The 14009-nt window shown below is 42.2% G+C and overlaps 1 protein-coding gene across 4 annotated transcripts in view; it reads right to left on the reverse strand.

Annotated features, from left to right (window-relative positions):
- The window catches only part of ptpn2b (protein tyrosine phosphatase non-receptor type 2b), an 84035-nt gene extending 70346 nt beyond the window's left edge, over positions 1 to 13689 (reverse strand). For all 4 annotated transcript variants that reach the window (XR_010960059.1, XR_010960058.1, XM_067978175.1 and 1 more), the window contains exon 1: positions 13448 to 13689. Coding sequence is in view for 2 of the 4 variants with exons in the window: in XM_067978175.1 (XP_067834276.1) it covers positions 13448 to 13504 (57 nt within the window). In the remaining 2 variants the exon portion in view is untranslated. The remainder of the gene's footprint in view (positions 1 to 13447) is intronic.
- Positions 13690 to 14009: the final 320 nt, after the last annotated feature.

The following is a 14009-nucleotide window of genomic DNA, read 5'->3' on the forward strand; positions in this document are numbered from 1 at the left end:
TCATGGTGTTGGGGTGGAGTGTTGCAGCGAGGAAGATGGAGAAGAGCATTGGTGCGATGACGCAGCCCTGTTTGACCCCAGTTTGCACTTGTATTGGGTCTGTGGTGGATCCGTTGGTGAGGATCACTGCTTGCATGGCATCGTGGAGCAGGCAGAGAATGGTGACGAATTTCTGCGGGCAGCCGAATTTGAGGAGGATGCTCCATAATGGGTTGACAGAGTCGAAGGCCTTTGCGAGATCAAAGGTGGCCATGTACGAGGTTGATGCTGCTCCCTGCACTTTTCCTGGACTTGTCGCGCGCTAAAGATTATGTCCATTGTGCCTCTTGACGGGCGAAAGCCGCACTGAAATTCAGGGAGGAGCTCTTCGGCCACTGGAAGGAGGCGGTTGAGGAGGATTCTCGCAATGACCTTTCCCGTGGCGGACAGTAGGGAAATCCCTCTGTAATTTCCACAGCCGGACCTATCTCCTTTCTTGATGATGGTCACAATTACGGCGTCTGAGATCTCCCAGCATGCTCTCTTCCTTCCAGACAAGGGTGATAAGGTCGTGTATTCGTGTCAAGAGTGCCTCTCCGCCATATTTAGTACTTCAGCGGGGATTCCATCTGTGGTCGATAGACCGAGCGTCTCCTCGCAGGTGCTGACTATGGTGGCTTTTAGGGCAGACCAGACGCTGTGGGCACTCTGCGGCTCTGGATCATTGGTCGTCGCCAACTACTTTTGAAATGCAATCACTATTATGTACATGAGCATGGCAGCCATTTTATGCACAACATAAGTTCCACAAACTGCAATGAGATGACAGACTAATCTGTTCTTGGTGGTGATAGTTAGTACTGGACAATGCCCATGAATTTAAGACACTAATCCAATTTTGTGTTTTGCTGAGATCAATGAAAACAAAGAAAATGTATACATTATCTACCTGGTAGGGTCTTCTTCAAATAATAAGCATTCCTTCCATATTTTAAGGAGTGCACAGTTGCTTGATGTGTATGCTCAACATAAGGACCTATCATGTTGCAGATAGGTGATGTCATACATGCCTGCCTACTCCCGCATCCTATAACACCCCAGGACATAGAAACATAGGAACAGGAGTAGGCCATTCAGCCCCTCGAGTCCACTCCGCCATTTGATAAGATCATGGCTGATCTGTGATCTAACTCCATGTACCTACCTTTGGCCCATATCCCTTAATACCTTTGGTTGGCAAAAAGCTATATATCTCAGATTTAAAATTAGCAATTGAGCTAGTATCAATTGCCGTTTGCGGAAGAGAGTTCCAAACTTCTACCACCCTTTGTGTGTAGAAATGTTTTCTAATCTCACTCCTGAAAGGTCTGGCTCTAATTTTTAGACTGTGCCCCCTGGTCCTAGGATCCCCACCAACGGAAATAGTTTCTCTATCCACCCTATTTGTTCCCCTTAATATCTTATAAACTTCGATCAGATCACCCCTTAACCTTCGAAACTCTAAAGAATACAACCCCAATTTGTGTAATCTCTCCTTGTAACTTAACCCTTGAAATCCGGGAATCATTCTAGTAAACCTACGCTGCACTCCCTCCAAGGCCAATATGTCCTTCCAAAGGTGCGGTGCCCAGAACTGCCCAGTACTCCAGGTGAGATCCAACCAGGTTTTTTATAGCTGCAGCATAACTTCTGCCCCCTTGTACTGTAGATATAAAGGCCAGCATTCCATTAGCCTTATTGGTTATTTTCTGTACCTGTTCATAACACTTCAATGATCTATGTACCTGAACCCCTAAGTCCCTTTGGACATCCACTGTTTTTTAACATTTTACCATTTAGAAAGTACCCTGTTCTATTCTTTTTAGGTCCAAAGTGGATGACCTCACATTTGCATACACTGAATTTCATTTGCCACAGTTTTGCCCATTCACCTAATCTATCAATATCCCTTTATAATTTTATGTTTTCATCTACACTGCTTACAATGCCACCAATCTTTGTGTCATCAGCAAACTTAGATATGAGACTTTCTATGCCTTCATCTAAGTCGGTTATAAATATTGTGAATAATTGAGGCCACAAGACAGATCCCTGCGGGACTCCACTAGTCACACCCTGCCAATGTGAGTACCTACCCATTATCCCTACTCTCTGTCGCCTTTCGCTCAGCCAACTTCCTAACCAAGTCTGTACTTTTCCCTCGATTCCATGGGCTTCTATCTTAGCTAACAGTCTCTTATGTGGGACCTTATAAAATGCCTTCTGGAAGTCCATAGAAATAACATCCATTGACATTCCCTTGTCCACTACTTTAGTCACCTCTTCAAAAAATTCAATCAGGTTTGTCAGGCACAACCTACCTTTCACAAATCCATGCCGGCTCTCTCTGATTAACTGAAAATTCTCGAGGTGTTCAGTCACTCTATCCTTAATTATAGACTCCAGCATTTTCCCCACAACAGATGTTAGGCTAACTGATCTATAATTCCCTGGTTTCCCCCTCTCTCCTTTCTTAAAAAGCGGAGTGACATGTGCAATTTTCCAATCTAGAGGGACAGTTCCTGAATCTATAGAACTTTGAAAGATTATAGTTAGGGCATCTGCAATGTGCTCACCTACTTCCTTTAAAACCCTGGGATGGAAACCATCTGGTCCTGGGGATTTGTCACTCTTTAGTGCTATTATTTTCTTCATTACTGTTGTTTTACTTATGTTAATTTTATTGAGTCCCTGTCCCCGATTCAATATTAGTTTTCTTGGGATTTCCGGCAAGTTATCCTCTTTTTCTACTGTAAATACTGACGCAAAGTAATTATTCAACATGTCCACCATTTCCCCATTGTCAATGACAATATCCCCACTTTCAGTTTTTAAGGGGCCAACACTGCTCCTGACCACCCTCTTTTTCCTAATATAACTATAAAAGTTCTTTGTCTTGGTTTTGATATCCCTTGCAAGTTTCTTTTCATAGCTCTTACTATCTGTTTTGTGACCCTTTGTTGATCTTTGTATCTTTCCCATTCGCCAGGATCTGTGCCATTTTTTGCCTTTTTGTATGCCCTTTCCTTATGTCTTATACTGTCCCTTACCTCTTTAGTTGTCCATGGCTGTTTTTTTTGGCAAGTAGAGTCCTTGCCCCTCAGGGGTATAAACCGATTCTGTATCACGTTAAATGTTTCTTTAAACCTTTCCCACTGATCATCAGTCATTTTACCCATTAACAGATTTGCCCAGTTTACTGTGGACAGTCTCTGTCTCATCCCATTGAAGTCGGCCTTACCCAAGTCTAGAATCTTAGCAGCTGATTCACTTTTTTTCCCCTTTCAAACACTACCGTGAACTCGATCATGTTATGATCACTCCCGCATCCTATAACACCCCAGGACCTACACCATTGTGCCAATTCGTTCTAAACCAAAAGCTAAACTGAAACCAAATAGTCAGAACACTCACCCCTATCCAAATATTTCCCTGCTTAGTCTGTGGGAATGGATAAATCTGAAGACTCAAATGGAAGCAACATGAACCCTAATAGAACTAGGTATCAATGTTAAATAAACTTTGAAGATACTTCAGAATATGCTTGGTGTTTGCAGGATGCATATAGTTCAAAAATTATGGTATACAAATGAAGGATAGGTAGATAACCTATTTTCTTCATTATTCGCCTTTGTTCTATATCCCTCGATACCCTTACTCAACACAAATATTCAAGATTTCAATTGACCTAGCATCAACAGTCTTTTTCAAATAGTTCAAATGATATTTCAGTTCTGACTTGTAACACCAGATAAACAATGGGACAATTTATTGACCCAAATAAAACTCTATCCTATCAGAATACCAAATGAAATACAGCTGATCAATAATAAGGACGTGCAGCTCACTAGTACAGCAAGCCCAACACAATATCAACAGATTTCCATGCAGGAAAATTAAACTCTTGTGTTAAGAGAGGTTTGAAAGGTGGGTACATGAACTTGTGAAGAATTAAACTGTTTCCATCTTAAAATCATAATAACCTCACTTTTGATTCACACGTTCTCTAAGTCTTCAATTCTGATGTATTGCTAAAAATGAAATTTTAGCTAATCAGCAAGAAATTTATATTTAATGTGTGACACCCAAAACGTAACAGTGAAATGTGACAGACAAAAAGCACTAGACAATAATTTTATATGGAAACAAGTAGGGTTCCCATGCAACACTTAATGTGAGTCAAAATATATACTGTTATCAATCACGTATGATGGGGAAAGCCCTACAGAAAGTTTGACACTTAAAGGAATATGATACACACGATTTTCAAGCTGTGTTAACAGATGTGGTTGATTATCTTTAAATTTTTTTTTTCTAATCTAACAATACTTTTTGTATAATATAGCTGCAATGATCAGATTTAAAGTATGTGTGTTTAGAACTGGGGTTACTAAATGCATTTAATATGTGTATGTATTGGTTTGATAGAAACTGGATATCTGAATTTGTAGCATGAAGAACAATAGGTGGTGGCTGTATTAGAATAAAACCTAAATTAAACTGCTAAAAGGTTTATGGTGACATGTTGGTATTGTTTTCCTGTTGCATTGGTTAATTGTGTACTACTCTCACAATACAAGTAAATGTACTTCACATGTGTATATTTACATAACAAACATCTACCAGTCAGTAACCAAGGAAGTAAAACACTCACAATAATCAAAAAACACTTGCACACTTTGCTTTTTGTCTTACCATTTTACCAAGAAATGCCCCATAAAAAGGTTGAAGTACATTTGCATACACTGCAAACACGAGTATTAAGATGACATGCCCAATGACTGTGTCTACTACTCATTTTTTATTTAGTCAGAAATGGAATTAGTCACATCTGAGTTCACAATTATCCACATGTAGCTACTTGCTAATGTAATGAAGAACAATGCACTAAAGCAGTGCAACTCAATCAAATCAGTGCAAGAGTGGGGGTAGGCCAGCATGTTAAAATTGGATAGCCATGTGGTGATGGATAGGCTACCAGAGCCTGGTCTTTGGTTGCTTCCAAGCCTTTATTCAGAGATTCCCCTTACACACACACACACACCACACCCTAGATAAGCTCTCCTATAAAAAGGATACGAGAGACCCCAACTGATACCCACCACCTGAATACAATTAACACTAATTTATATAAATCATACAATTAACAGGGCAGACTTCATTATGTGGCCAAAACCAGAAAGAACAGTACCTGAGCAGGTAGGGGAGAAGAGGGAGCAGAACTAGAATGGTTGAGATCAATGTGGGAAGGTTGGAATGGTATCTTGAGGACTGTGTGTGGGCGAACGAGATAGTGGGGAACCAAAAGCAGCAGGGAGGGTAACAAAGTCACAAGGGAGGAAAATATTAACTTTAAAATGTAAAAAAGATACATTTATCTGAGGAAAGGGCAAAAATACAACAACTTGCATTTATATATCACCTTTAATGTAGAAAAATATCTCAAGGTGCTTCACAGAGGAGTAATCAAAAAAATGGGAGCTGAGACAATGGAGATATTAGCAGGGGTGACGAACCGCTTAGTCAAAGAGTTATGTTTTAAGGGGAAGGGGAAGTTGGAGGGAATTCCAGAGCATGGAGCTTGAGCATCTGAAAACACGGTCGCCAATCCTGGGGCAAAAGGAGGGGGGAATACACAAGATGCCACAGTCGTAGGAACTGAGAGTTTGGGGAATGGGTTGTAGGGATAGAGGAGATAGGCCATGAAGGAATTTAAACACAAGGATGAGAGTTTTAAATCTCAGGCATTGGAAGACCAGGAGCCAATGTAGTTCAGCAAAGACAAGTATGATGGGCGAGTCGGATTTGGTGCAGGATAGGATAAGGAGAGTAGAGTTTTGAATTAGCTCAACTTTACAGAGCATAGCTGATTTGAACATAGACCACGACAAGCTATTTCACCACGTCCAGACGAGTAGAACCAGAGGACACGGCCTGCGCTTGAAGAGTAAATTCAAAACTAATCCGCGGAAACAATATTTCAGTGAGCGAGTGACCAATCTATAGAACAGACTCCCTCAGGAGACGGTGGAAGCAGTTAGTATTCATTCATTCAAATACAAATTAGATCGAATTCTTTCAGGAAATAACATTTTAGGATACATTTTAAGAGTTATGAGACATGACCTATGGTTCCCTAAGCTCTCCACCACTAGGGTGTTCCTCGTGTTATTTCTGGGTCTGTTGTAGACTAACTGATAGAGACTGATTGCTATGATTAGTCAACAACTCCATTACCATTATATCGTGCAACTACCAGGATGGTAGAAGGTGAATTGGGTGAACCTTAGTCTTTTCTCATCCAGCAAGTCCAATACACGATACAAAGATTTCTTTCTCTGTCCCTACTCTCAACGTGCCTCTCCAAAGTTCATGCTTTACCTGTTCTCAAGTACTCATGGAAAAACAAACGATATTTGCCGCAATTTGATTGGCTTTGCTTCTGCTTCCCACTATCAATAGCTATTATTGATTTCCACACAAAAATTGGCAGTTTCTTGTTCGTAGTTTGCAATCCTGCTGGTCAGAAACTCATGCATACATATAATTTTATTACATTAAAATATCAGATCTTCCATAGCATTACATGTGGTAAGTTGATCAGTGTACTGTTTTATGACAGAAGTTTTATGTGAAATACACAATGTATTATTCCATTAATTGTTGATTAGCAAATACAAACTGAGATCACGTAGAATTTAATTGTTGTTTGATCAGAGAACTTTGCAAATTTGTAAAGTGGTTGTTAGTTTCAGCACCAGGGGAGAAGCACCCAGCATTAAGCAATTGACTATTTTTCTCTTGTTTATAGATCATTTTGCATCTGTAACAAAGTTAAGAACATAAGAAATCGGAGCAGGATTAGGCCATGCAGCCCTTCGAGCCTGCTCCGCCAATCAATAAGATCATAGCTGATCTTCGACCTTAACTCCACTTTCCAGCCCGATCCCCATATCCCTTGATTCCCTTAGTGTCCAAAAATCTATCGATCTCAGCCTTGAATATACTCAATGACTGAGCATCCACAGCCTGCTAGGGCAGACAATTCCAAAGGTTTACAACCATCCAAGTAAAGAAATTCCTCCTCATATCAGTCCTAAATAGCTGACCCCTTATCCTGAAACTATGCCTCCTAGTTCTAGACTCTCCAGCCAGGGGAAACAGCCTCTTAGCATCTACCCTGTCAAGCCCTCTCAGAATCTTGTATGTTGCAAATGAGATCACCTCTCATTCTTCTAAACTCCAGAAAGTATAGGCCCATCCTTCTCAATCTCTCATAGAACAATCCTCTCATCCCAGGAATTAATCTAGTGAACTTTTGTTGCACTGCCTCTAAGGCAAGTATATCCATCCTTAGGTAAGGAGACCAAAACTGTACACAGTACTCCAGGTGTGGTCTCACCAGAGCCCTGTACAATTGCAGTAAGACTTCCTTACTCTTGTACTCCAACCCCCTTGCAATAAAGGCCAATATACCATTTACCTTCCTAATTGCTTGCTGTACCTGCATCTTAACTTTCTGTGTTTCGTGTACAAGAACACCAACAATTAATAGTTTCTCACCATTTAAAAAAATATTCTGTTTTTCTATTCTTCCTACCAAAGTGAATAATCTCACATTTCCCCACATTATATTCCATCTGCCACCTTCTTGCCCACTCACTTAACCTGTCTATATCCCTTTGCAAATTCCTCACAGCTTACTTTCCCACCTAGCTTTGTATCGTCAGCAAACTTGGGTACATTACACTCGATCCCTTCATCTAAGTCATTAACATAGATTGTAAATAGCTGAGGCCCAAGCACTGTTCCTTGCAGCACCTCACTAGTTACAGCCTGCCAACCTGAAAATGACCCATTTATCCCTACTCTCTGTTTTCTGTCCATTAACCAATCCTCTATCCATGTTAATATATTACCCCCAACCCCCATGAGCCCTTATCTTGTGTAACAACCTTTTGTATGGCACCTTATCGAATGCCTTTTGAAAAGCCAAATTTACCTAATCCACTGGTTCCCCTTTATCTACCCTGCTAGTTACAGTTAGCAAAAAACTAAGATTTGTCAAACACGATTTCCTTTTCATAAAACCGTGTTGACTTTGCCTAATCATATTATGATTTTCTAAGTGCCCAGTTACTATGTCCTTAATAACAGATTCCAGAATTTTCCCGATGACTGATGTTGGGCTAACTGGCTTGTAGTTCCTGCTTTCTCTCTTCCTCCTTTCTTGAAAAGCGGTGTTACATTTACTACCTTCCAATCCACTGGGACCATTCTGGAACATCACTATCTCTGCAACTACCTCTTTTAGAACCCTAGGATATAGGCCATCAGGTCCAGGGGATTTGTCAGCTTTTAGTCCCATTAATTTCTCCAGTACTATTTCTTTACTAATATTAATTACTTTAAGTTCCTCACTCTTGTTAGATCCTTGGTTCCCACTATTTCTGGTATTTTTTGGGTCCTCTACATTGAAGACAGATACAAAATATTTGTTTACCGTCTCGGCCATTTCCTTATTCCCCATTATAATTTCTCCTGGCTCAGCCTCTAAGGGACCCAATGTTTACTTTCGCTACTCTCTTCCTTTTATTAACTTGTAGAAGCTCTTACAATCTGTTTTTATATTTATTGCTAGTTTACTCTCATATTCTATTTTCGCCCTCTTGATCAATTTTTTGATCATCCTTTGCAAGTTTACTACTCTTGGCAACGTTTAACGTTCGCCACTTGTACTGTTTTTAATATACCGGTGGATGTCCTGTCGCATTGCGCATGATGAGTCTGAAGATATGCTTTTTTAATTCTGAGAATATATTGGGGCAGAATTTGCTGCCAAAATAATGGCAAGTTTTATGTGCACGGCATTATTATTGTGTAAATCGTCCAGCAACTTGTGGCGAGGAAGAGATACCCTGTGAATTGTGACTCGCCACTATTTCCTTCACCATCATTCCTCAGTTTCTTTCTCAATCTTTAAATCTCATTGGTTAAGGAGATAGACTGTTGATCCCGTTGTTCACCAAGGTCCCAGATGCCCCTTTGCCCTCACCAGTCATTATCAGCTTGCACTGCCAGCACAAAACTTTTTCGAGCTGAAGGGTGAGGGGAAAAGTCTAACCAACTGGGCACACCGCGAGATCCTCCGCTCCAGCAAATTCTGGGCCAATGTTTTATAACAACAAGGTGGAATCTACCATCAGAGACAATGACAGAATGACAGAGCACGTGGACAAGTATCAGCAGATCAGAGAGTCAGCATGGATTTGTGAAGAGTAGGTCATATCTGATTAATCTAGTTGAATTTTTTGAGGAGGTCACTAGCATGGTGGATAGGGGTTGTCTATGGATATTGTCAATATGGATTTCCAGAAGGCATTAGATAAGGTTTTGCACAAGAGACTATTAGCAAAAAATAAGAGTGCACGGAATTGGAGGTAACCTTGTGGCGTAGTTGGGAGGTAGGAAACAGAGTAGGGATAAAGGGAACGTTCCTTGATTGGCAGGATATGTCAACTGGTGTTCCCCAGGAGTCTGTATTGGGGCCTCAGCTTTTCACCATATATATTAATGGTTTAGGTGAAGGAATAGAGAGTTGTATTTCCAAGTTTGCAGATGCCACTAAGTTCAGAGGTACAGTAAGTTGTGAGGATGGGAGCAGGAAGTTATAAAGGGACATAAGTGAGTGAGCAAAACTGTGGAAGATGGAGTTCAATGTGGGGGAAGTGTGAGGTCATCCAGTTTGGATTCGAGAAAGACAAATCGGAATATTTTCTTAAATGGTAAGAGACTAGGAACTGTGATGGGACAAAGGGATATGGGTGTCCATGTATACAAATCACAAAAAGCTAGTGCATAAGTACAAAAAGTAATCAAAAAGTCTAATGGAATGTCAGCCTTTATCTCAAGGGGGCTGGAATTTAAAAGTGAGGAGGTGATGTTTCAGTTGTACAGAGCCTTAGTCACACCCCCATCTGGAGCACGGCATTCATTTTGGGCATCGAACCCCAAGAAAGATATACTGGCCTTGGAACGGGTACAGCGCAGATTCACCAGAATTACATCAGGGCTTAAAGGGTTAAATTTTGAGGTCAGGTTGTATAAACTTGGCTTGTATTCCCTTGAGTTTACATGGTTGAAGGTGACCTAGTCAAGGTATTTAAAATGATAAAGGGATTCGATTGGGTAGATACCGAGAAACTATTTCCTCTGGTTGGGAATCCAGAACGAGAGAGCATAATTTTAAAATTAGAGCTAGGTCATTTAGGAGTGAAATCAGGAAACATTTTTTCACACAAAGGATAGTGGAAATCTGGAACTTGCTCCTCCAAAAGACTGTGGATTCTGGGTCAAATAAAATTTTTAAGACTGAGATTGATAGATTTTTGTGGGGTATGAATATCAAGGGATACGGAGCAAAGACGGGTAAATTGAGTTGAGGTATAGATCAACAGCCATGCTCTAACTGAATGATGAAACAGGCTCGAGGGGCTGAATGGCCTATTCTTATTCCTATGTTACTATGTAACAGATGTTGTGCATTGTAGCACAAAATGTATTAACAGGTCCAGGGATTTATAGCAACTAAGAAAATTTCCATTGTAAGTATGCGATTCTGGGACTTTTAGCAGTGTTTGGGGGACTGAATTCCGTGAAAACCATAGAGGAGTGGTCTTGATCACACTGTGTTTCTTCTCTTACTTATTTCCTTTTTTATATGCCATGATACATAGTAAGATTTGGTCAATATATAGATGGTTGGTAGATATGTGAGGCTTAACAGTGTGAGTGGGGGCAGGGGGGAATTTGCTGGTATTTGGTATAATTGGTGGGTGGATCAGGGTATTGCAACATTGTGGAGAGGGAACCTAGTTTGGTAGCACTACAGGAGGAACACAGGGGTTGGTTTACTGCATTGTTCCTGTGATCTGGCTGTAGTCGGGGGAGGAGGGGGGGGGGGGGGGGGGGAGGAGGAGGAGAATGTGTTGGGTTAACAGGCACTAGGACGGCAGGAAATTACAGGGTTTGAGAGCGTGGGGTGGGGCACTAGAATTTTTTAATATTAGTTCTTGGTATGTGGATACTTCTGGCAAGGTCACATTTATTATACATTCTTAATTACCCATAAAAGGTGGTGCTGGGCCTTTTTCTTGAACTGAGTCCTTCTGGCGATGGTGCTTCCACAGTGTTGTAAGGGAGGGAATTCCACATCATTGACCCAGCAACAATGAAGGAACAGCAGGAAGATGTCAATGGACTGGTCAGGTAGGCAGAAAAGTGGCAAATGGAATTCAATCCGGAGAAGTGTGAGGTAATGCATTTGGGGAGGGCAAACAAAGCAAGGGAATGCACAATAAATGGGAGGATACTGAGAAGTGTAGAGGAACAGAGGGACCTTGGAGTGCATGTCCATAGATCCCTGTAGGTAACAGGACAGGTAAATAAGGTGATTAAGGCAGCATACGGAATACTTTCCTTTATTAGCAGAGGCATAGAATATAAGAGCAGGAAGGTTATGCTAGAACTGTATAAAACACTAGTTAGGCCACAGCAAGAGTACTGCATTCAGTCCTGGACACCACATTACAGGAATAATGTGATTGCACTTGAGGGGGTTCAGGAGAGATTTACAAAGATGTTGCCAGGACTAGAGAATTTTAACTATGAGGAAAGATTGGATAGGCTGGAGTTGTTTTCTTTGGAACAGAGGAAGCTAAGAAGAGGTGTATAAAATTATGAGGGGCCTAGAGAGAGTGGATAGGAAGGACCTATTTCCCTTAGCAGAGAGGTCAATAACCAGGGGCACAGATTTAAAGTGATTGGTAGAAGGATTAGAGGGGAGTTGAGAAGAAATGTTTTCATCCAGAGGGTGGGTGGGGGTCTGAAACTCACTGCCCGATGGGGTGGTAGAGACAGAAACCCTCATCGCATTTAAAGGGTGCTTGGGTGTGTGCACTTGAGGTGCCGTAACCTACAAGGCTACAGACAAAGAGTGCGATTAGGCTAGATAGCTCTTTCGGCCGGCACAGGCATGATGGGCATATAGAAATTTACAGCACTGATGACCTCCTGTGCTGTAAATTTCTATATGTCCAAGCCAGTATAGTGTATGATTTGGAGGGGAACGCGGAGATCATGGTGTTCCCACAAGATTGCTGCACTCGTCCTCCTCAAAAAGGTAGCGGCTGCGAGGAAGGGAGTTGCCGAAGATAAGCGAGTTGATCTGTCAGCAGCTGAGGTAGAAAATCCCATGATGTAGCAGCACTGAGGAGGGTGCTGGTGTCTGGAACATTGATCTGGGTGTGTCACAATTAGGGACAGTGTTCCCACGGTCACATAGCATTGGCAATGGGTGTAGTGGAGCGTTGCAACATGATGGGACTCTGAGGGCATGTCAGCACTATGAAAGGCGAGTGATCTCAATCTATTTAGCCTACTTCGATCTCTCTCCCCTCAAAAAGTGCAGCACATTTGCAATATCGCTCATTTAGTTGGGTTCCAGGAAACCAGCGTCCACGAACCTACTGCCCCGCATTTATATTAAATATAGCTCCATTAGCTCAGCCAATGATTCTGAGCCGGGATAAGAGAATCACATCGAGCTATAAGTCGACTCACCATGTTTATACTACTAAATCTGGTTCCTCTATCATGGTAGCACAATGACCAGGTAAAACCGAGCGTACAAATCGGCCACTGGTCTACGAAAAACAGATTTAGCAGTGTAAAGATTAGAAATTGGCTCACAAACACTAGAATCTAAATTACGTCGCTTTCACCAGTGTAAACACGGAGAGCCAACACACAGGTGCTCGTGTCCCACAAGCCGAACCAAACAAGCAAGCAGTGCAACCACACGTTTAAAGGTTGCGGACAAGTAAGTGAGAGTGACATTCGTTCCCACTTGAATTTACGGCAGGAGCGGTCATGGTTTTGAGTGGGCTACTTCGAGATGGGTTCTATTTTTATTTTTTTTTCTAAAGCTAAATTTAGTGATTGTCGCTCCTAATGAGTGAGACTGGGAAGATTTGCAGGACGCTGAACTGGTTTTTTTTTTTTTTGCAACGATCCGTGTAACAGAGGCGTGAAGTTCCAAGTTGCAACCTGTTACCCCGGGGCACGGGTTGGGGGGGGGGGGGGGTGGAGACCACGGCGAAACTTTCCCTTTAAAACAAAAACTACACGCAATTAACCTTTGTGCAACCCAAAAAAAAAACCACACACCTTAACGACACGCAGGCGCACTGCGCAGGTGATCTCGCGCCTCCAGCGGTATAACAAGGCCCGACTTCCGTTAACGGACAACCGGACTCAACAATCCAACCGTACGACTTTCTTAAGATTCCTGTAGTTCGGTGTACTTCAGGACCGAGAGTACCGTGAATGATAAAGTCGAACTTTACTTTCTCTCACCAAAACCACTTACCGAATATAACTGTGCCCAGCGGCTTTCCCTGTCGATCTCGGCGAATTCCTCTTCCATATTTTAAGCATGTAAAGGGTTAAAGTCGAGTTTCCGCTTCCTTTTTTTTTTCCTTTCCTTCGTCAACTTTTCTTCATGCCAAAACACTCGCAAACTATCCGTGACGCTTCCGACCCGCCGCTGACATTAAACGGAACCCGTGTCGCTGGAAGAAATCGCCCCCATCGCGCATGCGTGCTCCGCGCCGTGAGTTTGATCGCGCGGGCGGACCCGGAAGCGGCGTCATCACCTGTTCACACACCACACACACCACACATAGAACCAGAGTGAAACCAGACTCAGATTCACTGGGAGCCTGGTCCATGTTAAACACAGAACCAGACTCAGACTCACTGGGCGCCTGGTCCATGTTAAACACAGAACCAGACTCAAACCAGACTCAGACTCACTGGGCGCCTGGTCCATGTTATGCCTGGTCCATGTTAAACACAGAACCAGACTCAAACTCACTGGGCGCCTGGTCCATGTTAAACACAGAACCAGAGTCAGACTCACTGGGCGCCTG

This window comes from Heptranchias perlo, chromosome 3 (genome assembly GCF_035084215.1).
Source record: "Heptranchias perlo isolate sHepPer1 chromosome 3, sHepPer1.hap1, whole genome shotgun sequence".
NCBI classification, from domain to species: domain Eukaryota; kingdom Metazoa; phylum Chordata; class Chondrichthyes; order Hexanchiformes; family Hexanchidae; genus Heptranchias; species Heptranchias perlo.